The 18,920-nt window shown below is 42.2% G+C and overlaps 1 protein-coding gene across 6 annotated transcripts in view; it reads right to left on the bottom strand.

The window, feature by feature from the left end:
- Window positions 1-7,123: 7,123 nt before the first annotated feature.
- Window positions 7,124-18,920, bottom strand: part of LOC126412721 (uncharacterized) — a 275,993-nt gene continuing 264,196 nt past the window's right edge. For all 6 annotated transcript variants that reach the window (XM_050082439.1, XM_050082443.1, XM_050082442.1 and 3 more), the window contains one exon: window positions 7,124-8,161. In XM_050082439.1, the coding sequence (XP_049938396.1) occupies window positions 8,072-8,161 (90 nt within the window). In that variant the 3' untranslated portion in view covers window positions 7,124-8,071. The remainder of the gene's footprint in view (window positions 8,162-18,920) is intronic.

Below are 18,920 nucleotides of genomic sequence, written 5' to 3'. Positions count from 1 at the left end.
CATATGGTTCCACTTTTTCCAACGATCTGTCCTCTTCCTCAAAGGCTGGCGACTAACGCCGGTGAAAGGTTGGTGTAGGTGGAGAACAAAGAGAGAGATGCGAACTGCTGTTGGTTATGCTTCGCGCGATGTTTTTCTTTATTTGTTACTAGGGGTATTTATCTATACAAGGTAATTCAAAATTGCTATTACAGGCTTCTATGGGCTGCATAAGGGATTTAGTAAATGAGGTTTTGATAAGGAAGAGGAGATGTATCGTTTGGATATAAAGTGTTTGAAGTTCGAATCAGATTGACATTTCCCACTTCACGGTAGGCACGCAAGCTGAGAAGGGGGCGCCGTCGTCTGTACCTGTTGTAATACGAAGTGTGCTCAAAAAATTCCGGAACTTTGTCCACAAAATTTTTCTACGCTCATATGTAAAATCGGTAAGCGGATCTAAATCCCCTATTCAGTCACTCGTTGACCACGATGGCACCGAAACAGAGGACGACCGAAGAAAGGCAGAAATACTGAATTCAGTGTTCCGAAACTGCTTCACTGCGGAAAATCTTAACACGGTCCCTGACTTCAGCCGTCGCACGGACGCCAAAATGGAAAATATTGAAATAAACGATATCGGAATTGAAAAACAACTGCTATCACTTAGTAGCGGAAAAGCATCCGGACCAGACGAGATACCCTTAAGATTCTACAGTGATTATGCTAAAGAACTTGCCCCCTTTCTATCAGCAATTTATCGTAGATCGCTGGAAGAACGTAAAGTACCTAGCGACTGGAAGAAAGCGCAGGTCGTTCCCATTTTCAAGAAGGGTCATAAATCAGATGCGAATAATTATAGGCCTATTTCGCTTACTTCAATCTGTTGTAGAATAATGGAACATGTTTTGTGTTCTCGTATTATGACGTTCTTAGATAATACAAATCTCCTTCATCATAACCAACATGGATTCCGCAAACAGAGATCATGTGAAACTCAGCTCGCCCTAGTTGCCCAAGAAATTCACAGTGCCGTAGACACTGGCGAGCAGATTGATGCCGTATTCCTGGACTTCAGGAAGGCATTTGATACGGTTCCGCACTTACGTTTAGTGAAAAAAATACGAGCTTACGGAATATCGGACCAGGTTTGTGATTGGATTCAGGATTTCCTAGAAGAAAGAACACAACATGTCATTCTTAACGGTTCAAAATCTGCAGATGTAGAGGTAATTTCGGGAGTACCGCAGGGAAGCGTGATAGGACCTTTATTGTTCACAATATACATAAATGACTTAGTTGACAACATCGGTAGCTCCGTGAGGCTATTTGCAGATGACACGGTTGTCTACAAGAAAGTAGCAACATCAGAAGACTCGTACGTACTCCAGGAGGACCTGCAGAGGATTAATGCATGGTGCGACAGCTGGCAGCTTTCCCTAAACGTAGATAAATGTAATATAATGCGCATACATAGGGGCAGAAATCCATTCCAGTACGATTATGCCATAGGTGGTAAATCATTGGAAGCGGTAACGACCGTAAAATACTTAGGAGTTACTATCCGGAGCGATCTGAAGTGGAATGATCACATAAAACAAATAGTGGGAAAAGCAGGCGCCAGGTTGAGATTCATAGCAAGAATTCTAATAAAATGTGACTCATCGACGAAAGAAGTAGCTTACAAAACGCTTGTTCGTCCGATTCTTGAGTATTGCTCATCAGTATGGGACCCTTACCAGGTTGGATTAATAGAAGAGATAGACATGATCCAGCGAAAAGCAGCGCGATTCGTCATGGGGACATTTAGTCAGCGCGAGAGCGTTACGGAGATGCTGAACAAGCTCCAGTGGCGGACACTTCAAGAAAGGCGTTACGCAATACGGAGAGGTTTATTATCGAAATTACGAGAGAGCACATTCCGGGAAGAGATGGGCAACATATTACTACCGCCCACATATATCTCGCGTAATGATCACAACGAAAAGATCCGAGAAATTAGAGCAAATACGGAGACTTACAAGCAGTCGTTCTTCCCACGCACAATTCGTGAGTGGAACAGGGAAGGGGGGATCAGATAGTGGTACAATAAGTACCCTCCGCCACACACCGTAAGGTGGCTCGCGGAGTATAGATGTAGATGTAGATGTAGATGTACCTTTTACTTCTCCTTCGAAATACTCTCCTCCACAATTAATACACCGCTCCCATGCCGTTTCCGCTTCCTTGCAGTCTTGGCACGCCTCTTGCTGGATGGCGCGAAGCGTCGTGTGTGAATTTTCTTTTATCTCGTCTATCGTTTGCAAATCTTCGTTCCTTCAACAGGGTTTTCACCTGTGGGAGTAAAAAAAAAGTCCGCAGCGGTCCACTCTGGACAGTATGGAGGGCGAGGCAGCACAGTGATCTAGTTTTCTGTGCAATAGCCACCCACCAACAGGGATGAATGTGCGGGTGTGTTACCGTGATGCAAGAGCCATGAATTGTCTCGCCACATTTCGGGCCGTTTCCTTCTCACATATTGTCGCAGACTTCGCAACACTTCCCGCTAGTACCATCAGTTTGTCCATGTGGCACGAATTCATGATGGACTAATCCTTTAAAGCCGAAGAAAACTGTCAGCCTGGCTTTGACATTTGACCTCACCTGACGAGCCTTTTTTGGTGATGGAGAACCTTTCCCGACCCGTTGTAAAGAATGAACCTTGGTCTCAACATCGTAACCGTAGACCCACGTCTCATCACCAGTTACGACTCTCTTAAGGAACATCTCGTTCTCATTTGCGCGATCCAAAAGCTCTTCACAGATTGCGAGGTGAAGATCTTTCTGCTCTTGATTCACCAGTCGAGGGACGAACTTGGAGGCGACGCGATGCACCTCAAGATGCCGCGTCAGTATTTAATGATATGATTCAATTGAAATGTCACATTTTCTCGGACAGTGAATTTTCGATTAGCACGCACAATTTCGTTGACGTTACGGACATTAGCGTCGCCAGTGGACGTCGAAGAGCGTCCTGAACGAGCGTCATCTTTAACTTCCGTCCAGCCATTTTTAAACAGTGTGAACCACTTGTAACACCGAGTACGGCTTAAGCACTCATCACCACCGTAGGCTTCCTGCGTCATTTGGTGTGTCTCTGTAGAGGTCTTCTTGAGTTTCGCATCAAATTTAATGCAGACGCGTTGATCCTTTAATTCTACTCTCTCGAAATTCGCAAACTGTGCAGCGCAACGTTCTACTCAATACAGCACTGAACAATAAGTAACAGACATACAACTATGGAACTTCCGGCAGTTACACATTAAACATACGCGCGTGCAGGGATGCCAAAAGCACATCGCTCCTACACACCATCGGCAGGAAATTACGAATGTTCCGCGATTTTTTGAAAAGATCTCGTATATATGACATCACATTAACACCTTCGTCCGAATACAAGAACCCGGCTGCGGGAAACTGGTACGTTCGAAACTAGGAGGGTTGGCTGTGGCGCTCCACGGACCAGCTGCATCAACATCTACGTGATTACTCTGCTATTCACAATAAAGTGCCTGGCAGAGGATTCAATGAACCACCTTCAAGCTGTCTCTCTACCGTTCCACTCTCGAACGGGGCGCAGGAAAAACGAACACTTAAGCTCTTCTGTGCGAGCCCTGATTTCTCTTATTTTGTCGTGATGATCATTTCCCCCTATGTAGGTGGGTGCCAATAGAACGTTTTCACAATCGGAGGAGAAAACGGGATTTTGAAATTTCATGAGAAGATCTCGTCGCAACGAAAAACTCCTTTGTTTTAATGATTGCCACTCAATTCACGTATCATGTCTGTGGCACCTTCTCTCCTACTTCTCGATAATACAAAACAAGCTGCTCTTCTTTGTACTTTTTCGATGTCATCCGTCACTCCCATCTGATACGGATCCCACACCACACATAAATACTCCAGAATAGGGCGGACAAACATGGTGTAAGCAGTCTCTTTAGTAGACCTGTTGCACCTTCCAAGTGTTCTGTCAATGAATCGCAGTCTTTGGTTGTACCAACCCACAACATTATCTATATGATCGTTCCAATTTAGGGTATTTGTAATTGTAATCGTTAAGTATTTAGTTGAATTTACAGCCTTCAGATTTGTGTGACTTACCGTTTAATCGAAATTTAGCTGATTTCTTTTAGTACTCTTGTGAATAACTTCAGACTTTTGTTTATTCAGGGTCAACTGTCACTTTTCGCACCATACAAATATCTTATCTAAATCATTTTGCAATTCGTTTTAGTCATCTGATGACTTACAAGACGGTAAATGAGAACATCATCTGCAAATAATCTAAGACGGCTACTCAAATTGTCTCCTATGTCATTAATATAGATCAGTAGCAATAGAGGGCCTATAACACTTCCTTGGGGAACGCCGGATATTAATTATGTTTTACTCGATGACTTTCCGTCTATTACTACAAACTGTGACCTTTCTGACAGGAAATCACGAATCCAGTCGCACAACTGATGCGATATTCGATAGATACGCAGTTTGGTTAGAAGACGCTTGTGAGAAACGGTGTCGAAAGCCTTCTGGAAATCTAAAAATATGGAATCAATTTGACATCCCCTGTCATGAGTATAAAGAGCTAGTTTTCTATCGCAAGAACGATATTTTCTGAATCCGTGCTGACTACGTGTCAATAAATCCTTTTCTTCGAGGTACTTCATAATGTTCGAATACAGTGTATATTCCAAAACCCTACTTGACAGAGCGTAGGTGAACGATGCGGGGCCCGCACCGCCGTCCTAGGCAAGGTCCTAGTGGAGGTGGTTGGCAATTTGCCTTCCTCCAGTCGTAATGAGGATCAATGATGGTGATGACACAACACACAGTCATCTCGAGGCACTTGGAAATACCTGACCACGCCGGGAATTGAACCCGGGACCCCGTGCTCGGGAAGCGAAAACGCTACTGCAAGACCACGAGCTGCGGCCTCATCATGTAGAAGAAAACCCGAGGACACGTACTCGAAACATTGACCAGAGAAGCGGGAGACATGAAAATGATCCGATCCTAGAACTGATTTTACATTCAAACGGTAGTTTCCTTATTAAAACTTCATAGGACATACGGCTTTTATGGCCGTGCCTCGCGCTATGAAAATGCCGGCACGGTAGTTCAGCGTGATCGGTAAGGGGGCTAGCTGTCCTGTGAATAAAATAACTGAGTTAAATATTTCAGCGATCAAGCTGAAGAGCCGTGATGCGCCGTACGCCCAGGCCAGTTGACCAGAATAGTGGCGAGAAATGTGAGGGGAAAAAAAGGGTAGTGCGTGATTGAAAACAAAGGCCGCGACATCGAATCCTGGTCGGATCACAGATTTCTCGGTATGTCTTTAATTTTGCCTTCATCTTTTAGATGTGAGTAGTACCCAGAAACAACACGTGGTGCGTATTCCATGATAAAGTGTTGATCCTCTTTCGTCGGTAGTATAACTGTGGAGGATGACACGTCGAACCGGCTTCCAGTCGAAAGACTTGCACCAGGCTATTGAACCACACGAAATTATTATCATCACAGGCTTTCACAGCCGACTGCATTCTTCTTCTGTGATCTTCATCTTCTTTTCTTTTCAACGTTTCATCCGTTCTTCCTCTGATGAAGTGTTTAAGCCACTGTAACATTTCCTTGCTTTTTTCCACAGGTCGTTGCCTCCTCCAAAACAACCGAGTGGAGATCTATATTTTTCATTTAAGGAACGTTGTTATCGTATTAATATTTGTGACCATTTTGATTTTTGTTGTCAGTGTTAATATCGTAGTGCAACTAATTTTCTGTAACTCGTATTTTTTTCCATTCCTTGCGCATAGTATTTAAAATTTCAGTGTGTAGTTACATGAACAGGCATTTCTCAGGACTGAAACAAATTTTTCCCCTAAGAAAGTGCATGATGGTTGCGTATTATGATGATACAAAGGTTAGTACCCTGTACCATCGAGCAATCTCTGTCACGCAACACATGGATTGTAAGTTCTCATAAGTTTTGTAATGATGTTGAAATGAAAACAGCTTACGTATTATGTTTTGTAATATGATACTGAAAATATTTTTGTTCTGTTTTCTGTGTCATGGTGGGAGCGTGAGGCGTGGCAGCGGCACAAGGACCATTCTTTCCGTCGTCAAGCTACCCTCTTCGTGGGTCAACGGTGGCGTTAAAACGACTACCGGTTTTCAAAAGAGAACTCACGAAGTGACTCGCCCGTCCCTACATTAATAACTAAGACAAATAAAATAAAATAGTAATGAAATGAAATATATATTTCCAGTTCTTGTTTAAATATAATCACGATCTGATGAAATCTGTACATGTGAGCTATGAATGTTTAATGTGTGGCAATTTTTGGAATTTACTTGGAGACTGATTTGTGAATGACTGGTTTGAAAAGCCATTGCAATATCAGCCAAATGAAATTTTCTAGACGTTGAAGTTTCACTAACTATCGAGATTAAGCTTAGATCTAAGCTCGTGAAATCTTGGATCACACTGAAATTACGTGTATGAGATTTTGTGAATTTTATTTCACAACAGTTTGAATAAAAGTGAGATGCTTAAGGTCTTTTCAAGTATAAATGAACTTTACGTTCCTTCTCATGTGAAGAACTGTGAAGCACATGGTAAATCAGTTTTCGAATGACAATTCTTAATTACAAAACAGACACAATCCTTGCAATGAATACAAACTTATACAAGTGACAATAACAGTATCTTTGAAAGTTGTAAGTCACGCTGCGTAGTGTTAATGTAAAAGTCTTATCATATTGAGAAAAGAACTCTAATTAATAGTATTCAGAAGTTAAAGCATTCACTAAGCTTACTCCCTCGAAAACGAACGGCCAAAATTGATCATGTAAATTGATTAAAATCTATCTGTGGAACTATTCAGTGGTGTGTACCTGTGGTACGAATTTCACATTATTGCAACAGCTAATTGTATCTGACAATTCACGCATTTCGTAGAGCAGTAAGAAGAATGGCGAGCTACTGAAGTATTCACCCAGTGGATTAGTGCCGAATGAATTCAGTTCCAAGATCTGAAAATGATTGTGTACTACTGGCTCTGGGTTGGAAGTGCAGTATCTTTGCAACAAATATGGAAACTAGTATTTAAACAACTGCCATTTATTTACTATATTACAATTGATAACACTAAACTATTTACACTTGCTTTGGATTTTAGCTGTCTGATGTTTGATAATACATACAAAATAATTTTTAAGTACACATTCATGGTAAACACCTATCTTTCATTCTTCTTCAAAGGAAACTGTGTTATACTTGAATCGATTCCTTACTGGTCGTCTTCATGCGAGAAACCTTGGTACACAAATTTTAAAGAAAACACCTAACAACTGCAGATTACACGTGTGAAGTCTGCATTACAACACTGCGCAAAAGCAGCTGCAGGTACATTACTCTAAACACATATTTAGATGGGAAGCAAGAAGTGGAGCAATGAATAGTGCTACGAATTAATCATTTCTCTCCATTACACAACGATTACATTCTGGAGTAAGATACCTTATATTTCGAATACACACAAATATTACTTTATTTAGATAAAATTTGTAAAACATTAACACGTTACATTTACAAAATGAAAAGACAACAAGCACAACAATAGGTATTGATACGGATAGCGCTAGTATGTGGGACATGATTCTTCTTGTTCTCACTTCTGACTCTTTTTTTTTTTTTTTTTTTTGGAGGCTTTCTAACCAAAATTTTTACGTGTGTTGATTATCATAGAAATAGAAATTTATAAATAGGTTCAAAGGAAATAAAACGCCATGATATGCATCCACCATGGCACACCAACAATAGCTCACAAGCATATATATATATATATATATATATATATATATATATATATATATATATATATATATATACGGAGAGGTTTCCACTCTGTTCGTTAATTGGTGGAATTAAAGCCTTTAAACAATTACCGAAAAGATCACAAAATATGAGAATTTGCGTAGACTAGAGTCGGTGACGACGGCAGCCGGCGGCGGCAGCCACCAGCCACGCCGACGCGGACGTAGACGGCGCTCAGCGCTGCGGAGAGTGGCACTCGTCCACGGACTCCGCCTCCCGGGGACCTCCGTTCTCGGCCTCTGCGCCGTCCGCCTCATCCCCAACCTGTCACACAACACACATCGCACTACGCTTTAGATGAGAATAGGTGAGAAAGGTAGCGCAGGCTCGCTCAACACCAATAGTCACTCAGTTAGCAAACACAGACACACATAGCTAAGATCAATTTATTATCTTCTTTTTATTTTTCTGTATCCAGAAAGGCCCGAATAGGGCTTCCAACATGCGGTCGAGCATTATCCTGCTGAAATGTAGGGTTTCGCAGTGATCGAATGAAGGGTAGAGCCAAGGGTCGTAACACATCTGAAATGTAACGTCTACTGTTCAAAGTGCCGTCAATGCGAACAAGAGGTGACCGAGACCTGTAACCAATGGCACCCCATACCGTCACACCGGGTGATAACGCCAGTATGGCGATGACGAATACAAGCTTCCAATGTGCGTTCACCGCGATGTCGCCAAACACGGATGCGACCATCATGATGCTGTAAACAGAACCTGGATTCCTCCAAAAAAATGACGTTTTGCCATTCTTGCACCCAGGTTCGTCGTTGAGTACACCATCGCAGGCGCTCCTGTCTGTGATGCAGCGTCAAAGGTAACCGCAACCATGGTCTCCGAGCTGATAGTCCATGCTGCTGCAAACGTCGTCGTACTGTTCGTGCAGTTGGTTGTTGTCTTGTAAACGTCCCCATCTGTTGACTCAGGGATCGAGACGTGGCTGACGATCCGTTACAGCCATGCGGATAAGATGCCTGTCATCTCGACTGCTAGTGATGCGAGGCCGTTGGGATCCAACACGGCGTTCCGTACTACCCTCCTAAACCCACCGATTCCATATTCTGCTAACAGTCATCGGATATCGACCAACGCGAGTAGCAATGTCGCGATACGATAAACCGCAATCGCGATAGGCTACAATCCGACCTTTATCAAAGTCGGAAACGTGATGGTACGCATTTCTCCTCCTTACACGAGGTATCACAACAACGTTTCACCAGGCAACGCCGGTCAACTGCTGTATGTGTATGAGAAATCGGTTGGAAACTTTCAGCATGTCAGCATGTTGTAGATGTAGCCACCGGCGCCATCTTTGTGTGAATGCTCTGAAAAGCTAATCATTTGCATATCACAGCATCTTCTTCCAGTCTGTTAAATTTCGCGTCTGTAGCATGTCATCTTCGTGGTGTAGCAATTTTAATGGCCAGTAGTGTATTTTTTAAAATATTATTTATGGTGCAGAAGTGGTACAAAGCTGTATCACTTTTCAACGTAATCTCCCCCACGCTCAATGCAAGTCGTCCAGCGCTTACAAAGTGCATAAATTCCTTTAGAAAAAAATTCTTTTGGTAGACCGCCCAACCACTCATGCACCGCGTGGCGTACCTCTTCATCAGAACGGAACTTCTTTTCTCCCATTGCGTCTTTGAGTGGTCCAATCACTATGGCTTCAACTGCTGCAATGTTCTGTGGAGCCACAACTCGTGCCTGACCTGGACGAGGAGCATCTTCCACTGAAGTCACACCATTTTCGAACTTCCTACTCCATTCGTAGACTTGGTGCTGTGACAAACATGCATCACCGTACTGAATCCTCATTCGTCGATGAATTTCAATAGGTTCCACACCTTCACTACGCAAAAACCGAATAACAGAACGCTGTTCTTCCCTGGTGCAAGTTGCAGGTGGGGCGGCCATCTTTTTATTCACGAAGATGCAAAGCTGGTACTTTTTGTCGATGATACGAGTATAGCTATCACACCCAACAGACACGAATTAACTGCTGAAATCGTAAACGATGTTTTTCAGAAAATCATTAAGTGGTTCTCTGCAAATGGTCTCTCATTAAACTTTGACAAAACACAGTATATACAGTTCCACACAGTAAATGGAATGACACCATTAATAAATATAGACTTCGATCAGAAATCGGTAGCTAATGTAGAATATTCAACATTTCTAGGTGTATGCATGGATGAGGGGTTGAACTGGAAAAAACACACTGAGGATCTGCTGAAACATTTGAGTTCAGCTACTTATGCTATTAGTCATTGCAAATTTTGGCGATAAACATCTGAGTAAATTATTTTACCACGCCTATTTTCATTCTCTGCTTTCGTATGGCATCATATTCTGGGGTAACTCATCATTGAGTAAAAGTGTGTTCATTGCCCAAAAGCGTGTAATCAGAATAACTGCTGGAGCTCATCCAAGATCATCCTGCAGACACTTATTTAAGGAACTAGAGATCTTCAAAATGGTTCAAATGGCTCTGAACACTATGGGACTCAACTTCTGGGGTCATTAGTCCCCTAGAACTTAGAACTAGTTAAACCTAACTAACCTACGGACATCACACACATCTACGCCGGAGGCAGGATTCGAACCTGCGACCGTAGCGGTCACGCGGTTCCAGACTTCAGCGCCTAGAACCGCACGGCCACTTCGGCCGGCAGAGATCTTCACTGTAGCCTCACAATAAATGCATCCACTTAAGAAATTTGTTATTAACAGTCCGAACGAATTCCAAAGTAATAGCAGTGTACATGGCTACAACAATAGGAGAAAGGATGATCTTCACTACTCAAGGTTAAATCTAACTTTGACTCAGAAAGGGGTAAATTATGCTGCCACAAAAGACTTTGGTCACTTACCTAATAGCATCAAAAGTCTGACAGATAGCCATATAGCATTTAAAAGGAAATTAAAAGAATTTCTTAATGGCAGCTGCTTCTAATCATTAGATGAATTTTTGGATATAGTAAGTGGGTAATTTCCCCAACCCCCCCCCCCCCCCCTAAAAGAAATTAAGTGTCATGTAATATTTTGTGTAATGTAATATCTTGTATGGGCACCTTTTATTAACCTGACACGTTCCACATCATTACCAAGTGTCGTATTCGTGATCTATGGAACAAGTACTAATCTAATCTAATCTAATCTTTATACTGATACTGCACTATGCTGCCACCTACAGGCCATTCTGCATGATGTTTGTAGCACGCTTACCAACTTACAGGATAACGGTGCGAAATTTCGATTTGTTATTACAAATTTAGGGTTTTCATTTGACTCACCCTCGTAATCTCAGAAAAATTCGATAACTTATTCCAGAGAAAGGGCTTCTCAAACTGAGCAAGTCAACAACGCATTGGTCCACCTCTGGCCCTCATACAGGTAGTTATTCGTCATGTAATTGATTGACAGAGTTGTTGGATGTCCTCCTGAGGGATATCGTGCCACATTCTGTCCAATAGGCGCGTTCGATTGTCAAAATCCCGAAATGGTTGGAGGGCCCAGTCCATAATGGTGCAAACGTTCGGTACCTTCCTGGCCAATGTGGGATTCAGCAAGCAGTAAAACAAGGAGTTGAAACTCTCACCGTGTGTGGGTGAGCATTATCTTGGTGAAATGTGAGCCTAGGATGGGTGGTCATGAAGAGTAACAAAACGGGGTGTAGAACATCTTGACGTACCGCTGTGCCTTAAGGGTGCCGCGGGGGCAACCGAAGGGGTCATGCTATGAAAATAAATAGCACTACATACCATAACTCCTGGTTGTCTGACCGTATGGCCGGTGGCAGTCATGTCGGTATCCCACCACTGTCCAGGGAGTCTCCAGAACGTCTTCACTGGTCATCGGAGTCATCATTGAAGACAATTCTACTCCAGCCAATTAGATTCCGGGCCAAAGTGATGCTTCAGTTGCAATCCAGTCCAAACAATTACCAAGAGAGGGACTTGCTTTATTTCTCAGAAATTCAAGGAATACTGCATTATAGAAGGAACTGAGCAAATTTTAATAACGACAGGACGTCCTACGGCGAATGGATAGGTTGAGAGGCTCATTTCTGCTTTGGCCAAAATCATTGCTGAGCTTAGTACTGATGGCCCTAATGAATGGTATGAGATAGTACCATGAGTTCAACGTGCCATGAAGTCAACATAACCACAGAAGTATTCGAAAAATACCATTTCAACTTTTGATAATAGTTAAGATTCGCACACAGACTGATCTTCAAAAAATGGTTCAAAAAGCTCTAAGCACTATGGGACTTAACATCTGAGGTCATCAGTCCCCCTACGCTTAGAACTACTTAAACCTAACTAACCTAAGGACATCACACACATCCATCCCAGAGGCAGGATTCGAACCTGCGACCGTATCAGCAGCGAGGTTCCGGACTGAAGCGCCTAGAGCCGCTCGGCCACAGCGGCCGGCGACTGATATTCACATCACAAAATTATTAACAAAGACATTATTAATTCATTTGAAGAGAGACGCGGTAAATCTAAAGACCATGCGAAGCTACAAACGGAAAAGGTGCGAAAAGAAAACAGTGCTAGAGTCAACAAACGTCAGAAGAGAGCCTCCGAGTACGAAGTTTGTAACCTGGCGGCAATAAAACGAACGCAAACTGGACCAACATTAAACGTGAAGGCGAAGAATCTAGGTAGACATCGAGTTACGGAAGTTGAAACAAATTATCACTACAATGTGTGCCAAGAAGGTAATAACCACGAGGGTCCCAGAACTACTACAGGTGCTGAATTTATGAATCCAGGCCAAGTGACTACTTATTAGCAGAGTCGGATGGTTCTCAAGACGATGGAATGTGGGATGCGGACGGCGAATTTAAGTGTTTCCCGGACGTTGAGAGTGGTGACACGACGTGACAGTTGAATACTGGACAGCAGTTCGGTGTGTTCAGAGGAAAACTTTATTCACGCAAAAAACATGAATGCTTTTGATGCCTTTGGACGGTTCAGTATTAAAGTTTGTAACGAGGAGATTAACAAATAGTTCTCCATGAAAGTCGGGACCGCTTCTTTTACGTTGCTATCCTCCTTGTTAGTGTAGTGGTCAGACTAAAAGCTTGGCAGCCCGAAGTCTTCTAATTTCTGCCACTTCAGAAGTAAGGAGTAATGAACGGTTTTACAAGCGGTAAGTATTGTGCACAAGTTTTAACCTGGTACAGGGTGGAAATGAAGCAAGAGCTTCTAGGGAGAGGATTGGTACAGGGGAAGCATGTTTTGCAAGAAGTTTCTATCCTCACTATGGAGAGCTCGGGCATGTAGATTTTTAACTACGATAGCTATGCAAATGAAAACAAGGTGCTTGATGGATTTCGAGCGTGCTTTATGATGTACAATGACTGAGAAACAAACAAATATAAAAAAGATTATTAGAAACAACTAGCACCAATTATCTCATTGAGTCGTTAGTTCACGGTTTAAAAAAACACCTACAAAATCTAAATACCATTTCTCTTTCGTAGTTTTAAAAATAAAAGTTTTCGGAAAGCTCTTTTCCATTCTGAAATTTAGTTAGCCACTAATATTCTTGCGGAGAGTAGACCGAAGGAAAGGGTTCCGGTGGAGGGGGGGGGGGGGGGGCAATTGTTCTAGCTAATATCTCACTGCACTCAGGATGTAAGAAAGGTTAATGACCGCTAATCTGATCTATGGAACGGTTGTAAATTTGACGAATGCGTTTCCGATGATGGCTAAAGGTGAAACGTTTGAAGGTAGATAATTTTGAAAAAGCAAACAATGATGAAGGCGACAAATTTGTGAAACCTAGTGCCAACTATTGCAGAGTCGTATAACAATTTTGTCAAGTTGCAACGATAATCATAAAGTTATAATTATGATCTTGAAATAAAAAATGGTTTTTTTCTTACTTAGTCATGTGGTCTACATATCTATGATCCAGTTTTACTGAGCATAATTTATGATTAATCTTTATGTTTCACGTGACATCAGCAATGCAGACGAAAATAAAAAATTGGCTAACACAATACCTAGGTCTGCATGAAAACAAACTTTACACACTTTCAACGAAAAGTACTTAAAAGTCACAGTGAGTTAACCTAGTTGGCAAAGAAGCTCCCGCCTCCAAAAAACGTGCGCTTCGCCGCATGCACAAGGTCACTGCAACGCACATCTGAACCAACATCCAGCTCATTCCATTTGCAGTGTTCGGACGTCAAAACACGCCAGTGCACACGCTCGCGGTCCCTTTGCTTTTTTCAGGCCTTTGCTGACGCCTACGTGGCTACCGTAGAGGCTTGGAGCCCTGTAAGTCCGCACCATACTTCATCAGCAGCAGCGATTCTATGGTTCAGCATGGGTCTTCTTTAGAGCGTCAAAGCTGTTTTGTGACTACCCTACGCCCTGCTTCTAAAATAAGATGTTTAAGATATTTCCAGTGTTCTGTTGTGGTCTTTGTTTCTACATTTTTTGACTTCTACTTCGTAAGCTCTGTAGTTCTGTAGTTGTTCGTTCCCCTTTTTATTTACTAAATAATGAACATAGTTCTCAAATAATCACAAAACGATATTTTTCTTTTGTGTAGGAAACAACACCTGCCCGGGGAATATTGGGTTGTTAATGCTGATTTCCCTACCACCAGCTCTTTTGATGAAAGCTACCCGCTATTTTATTTCCTGCCATATCTCCAGATATCCTGTCCAAGTCAAGCGGCGATATAACGTGTCTACAAGGTTACAGTTTATTTACTTATTTGTATTACTTAGACCAGCTGCATCTAGTTTATCGTTCCTACTGATAACACTGTTCGACACAGTTGATCGTACATTTGTTGTACGTATAACATTTCACAAATTACTCCAGAAGTTTTTACAGTTATTTTTGAAGTAGTTTAATTCCGCCCTTACCGAGCGAGGTGGCGCAGTGGTTAGACACTGGACTCGCATTCGGGAGGACGACGGTTCAATCCCGCGTCCGACCATCCTGATTTAGGTTTTCCGTGATTTCCCTAAATCGCTCCAGGCAAATGCCGGGATAGTTCCTTTCAAAGGGCACGGCCGACTTCCTTCCCTAATCCGATGAGACCGATGACCTCGCTGTCTGGTCTCCTTCCCCGAAACAACCAACCAACCAACTCCGTCCTTTATCTGTTGTCACCTGTACTGAGTCTGTCAATAACAATACTGCACTTCCTGCGACTTTTAAGTTGTTCACTGTCTTCCATGTATCTCAGTCCCATCTGTAGCGATTTTGCAATAATTAAAGGAACATATACCATTATCTATTCTAATGCACTTTGTACTGCTTCTGTAAAAGGTTTTCATTAAAACCTAAATTCCATAGGAAGCTATTTTATTAAAAGAAAGGGAAATTTTATTTTAGTAAGACGGGTAGTTGGCCACGCTTGTCACACCGCTCTGGCTGTTAGGCGGGAAAGTCAAATTCATTGCTGACGTGCTATAGTGTTGTCAAGTTAAATTTGTGCTGTTAAACGCAGTTTTACAGTTCTCGCAAGTGTCTGAATAACCCGAACATATTCTGTTATGTTTGTGTCAACTATGTAATTGCTAAGCAAAGATACGACATTAATATTTCCGTGAAAAATGTCTACTACGAATATTTTAGTATAAGATTTGGTGATCAAGACAAAAGCTAGGCTCCACAAGAGGTTATGACGTATAGGTGTCGATGGACTGAAACTGTAGAAAAATGGGGAGAGGAAATCTATGCTCTTTCCAGCTCCCATGGTTTTGAGGAAGCCCCGAAACCATACATATGAATTTTATTTTGTATGGTTAAAGCAGAAGGTCGTAACGTAAGAAGTAACAAAGATATAAAATATGCTAACGTTTTTTCGGCCTTTCGACCGTTTACGCTTTGTGAATCTTTCCCAATTCCAGTTCCACCTTCCGTTCTTAAAGATCTGCAGCAGAAGAGCAGCTCAGATAATGAAAGCGATGATGTTGATGATTACAAGTCAGAATAAGATCTCATCAGAATTATTTAGTCAAAAAGAACTAAATGATATAACTCCCCAATTGAATGTGACAAAAGATAACGCCTCATTGCTTGGGTCAAGACTGAAAGCAAAATACCTTCTACTACCCGGAATATCATTCACTTCATACAGGAACAGAGAAAATGAATTAGTAAATTTCTTTAAAGGAGAAGACCATATGGTTTTTGTGATATTGAGGGTTTATTGAATTTCTTTAACATCACTTACGATCCAAGTCAGTGGTTGTTTGTAGACTGGTTAAAACGTAGCCTGAAAGGAGTAATTTTACATGATGGAAATTTTATTGGCTCAATACCTGTTGCACATTCAGTAAAACACAACGATATGTATGAAAACCTTATAAACTGTGTTAAAATACGTCAAGTACAAAAAACATACTTGGACAATATGTGGAGATTTGAGAGTAATTAGGATGTTAGATGGTCAATAGTCATGCTACACAAAAATCTTGTGTATCGTCTATGAGTGGGACAGCCGAATCAAAGACAAGTATTGAAAGGTAACTAAGTTGCGCAAAAGGAAAACCCTCCAAACTGGTTCACAGAATAACATAAATGAACCAATGTTCAACCTTACGAGAAACTTAAAGAAGGGTCTTTGTGGGGCTGCAGATAAGAAATTTAATGGAAGACATTTGAAAGTGCTATGAATTCAGTGGAATAAAGTGCTTGGGTTAAGTTTAAAGAAGTAGTGGCTAACTTTTTGGGCAACAACAAACATACAAATTATAAAAACAAGCTTCAAACAATGTTGCAGCATTACATGAAATTAGACGTAATAAGTGTGTGGGAAGCTTCATTTTCTACATTCATATGTATAGATTTTTTTCTTTTGAATCTTGGAGATGTCAGGAAGGACAAGGAGAATGGTTCTGCCAGGACATCAAGGATACGGAAAAACAGAACCAGGGAATATGGAATGCAGACATGATGACTGATTATTGTAAATGCTAAAGAGAGATGGCACTGGCGAAGGGATGCAACCAAGGAAGAGAAATTCTTCCCCTATCAGAAAGAACTAGATACAGTGTGACAGCGAAGGGAAATTAAACTGTCATGCATTTGTTGTGTTTTCGTAGTAATTATTAGCATTTTTAAGTGAACTGGACTGCAGTGACTGTATGTACTGGCTTCTAACTAACTTCAAGTCTTAATTACATTTATCATGGTGTGGCTCTTCTTTATCTTTGATTTTCAAGAGTGCTTGGAGCAGAGCACACGCTAGATTTGGAACAGAAAAGACGGTATCCAACGTAAAGAAGAAAGTGGGCCCGAGCAGCCAGTAGGAACTCTAGCATTCGCAGGAAAGCGGACAGTTAGAGTTACGTGTTTCCAGTGCGACAGTTGCGTTGCCGGGTGAATCCCCGAAGGACCAGAGTTACTGTTCACTTACGACACATCTCCAGCGTAGCGGCCGAGCAGTGCCGAGGGAAAGAACTTTCATCAGCGGGAGACCACTGGTCTGACATGTTCAGAGTAGTTCCTCCAGCCGGCAACGATCTTACGTTTTCCAAAAGAAACATGGGATGGTGCAAAATAAGAGCCTAGCCTCGAGCATAAGTTTTTCTTTCTTAGAATCTGTGGTTTAAGGCCAGCTCCTGGGTATTAAAATGTGTGATGTGTAAACATGGCTGTGACACCAGAAGGATGAACCATGCAGAGAAATTTTTTGGAAAAGAGGGATATATCGAAAAGTCACGGGACGCGTTTTCCTTGGCAGGATTTTTGTGGAAACAGCAATTACGGCATTGGCGAACAGAGTTCTGAAACTACGGTTGGTGATCATGTCTTCCTTGGTGCCAAGGGAGGAGCAGGATGTACAACTCAGATGGAAAATTCGACAGTTTGACAAAGGTCTTGACGCTGAATGGATCTCTATGGGCTCCACTCTCCACTCTAGCAAACGAATTGGGTCCAGACTTGGTTGATACTGGCAGAAGCATGAGCCTCATTCAATACTTCAGAGAGCCAGTCACAATAGCAAGACTACAAGTCTCATGCTGGTAATTTACGGTGAGCAGTTTTAGCAGCGCCGGCACCTCAGGACAATCCTTGTTCAGAATTTAGTCAGTTAGCACAGAATTTACGCATTCCTCTGTCCCACGTCCACCAGTGCATTGGTCGATGCAGGCATTTCTTAGCGTATTTGTTAGGCAAACAGTCACTGTATTTGTTTAGATAGAATTCGTATGTCATTTCGAAACGTCAATTGTGTCTATAGAGCATGTTCTCCAATCTTTATTAATTCTGGGAATCAGCAAATGGCTCTGAGCGCTATGCGACTTAACTGCTGAGGTCATCAGTCCCCTAGAACTTAGAACTACTTAAACCTAACTAACCTAAGGACATCACACACATCGATGCCCGAGGCAGGATTGGAATCTGCGACCGTAGCGGTCGCGCGGTTCCATACTGTAGCGCCTAGAACCACTCGGCCACACCGGCCGGCTGGGCACCAGCACATTCACTGGGTGTAAACCATGTAGCGCACTTTTGCAATTTTAACTAGTGATTAATCTGCTGGTTCTGACCATTAGAAGAAGCCATTGTCAGACAACCTAAAGCAACCAAGGAACTTGTCCAACACTGTATAAACGAGGACAATTACCTTCGTTACAAAAAGTATATTCTGTGCCGCCAGACATTTTCTTCAAAATTCAATGATGTAAACAACTCCTACAGCAAGAGCTCTTCCTCACTGGGAACTGATGACATCTACCTTCAAGAGGAATTTCCATGTCTGTTCAAGTCAGTCTCTACACAACATAGTTCCACAGTTTAGCCACCATGTTGACAGCGTTAAACTTAGTGCTTCAGCACACGAAGGGGCGACAAAACATTGCCGGGTAGTCGGAGGAACGGTTAGTGGTCTTGTTGCTCCTAGTTGCGACAGTCGGATCATCCGGTATTACGATTGCATCCGGATCACCGATAGTCCCCGGGCATCACGTTCTACTGTCATTGCCGTCATTAGACAATATCACTCTCGCCCGCCCTCAGTTACATGTGTTATT

This window comes from Schistocerca serialis, chromosome 7 (genome assembly GCF_023864345.2).
Source record: "Schistocerca serialis cubense isolate TAMUIC-IGC-003099 chromosome 7, iqSchSeri2.2, whole genome shotgun sequence".
NCBI classification, from domain to species: Eukaryota; Metazoa; Arthropoda; class Insecta; order Orthoptera; family Acrididae; genus Schistocerca; species Schistocerca serialis.
This window is presented reverse-complemented; position numbering and strand designations above follow the sequence as displayed.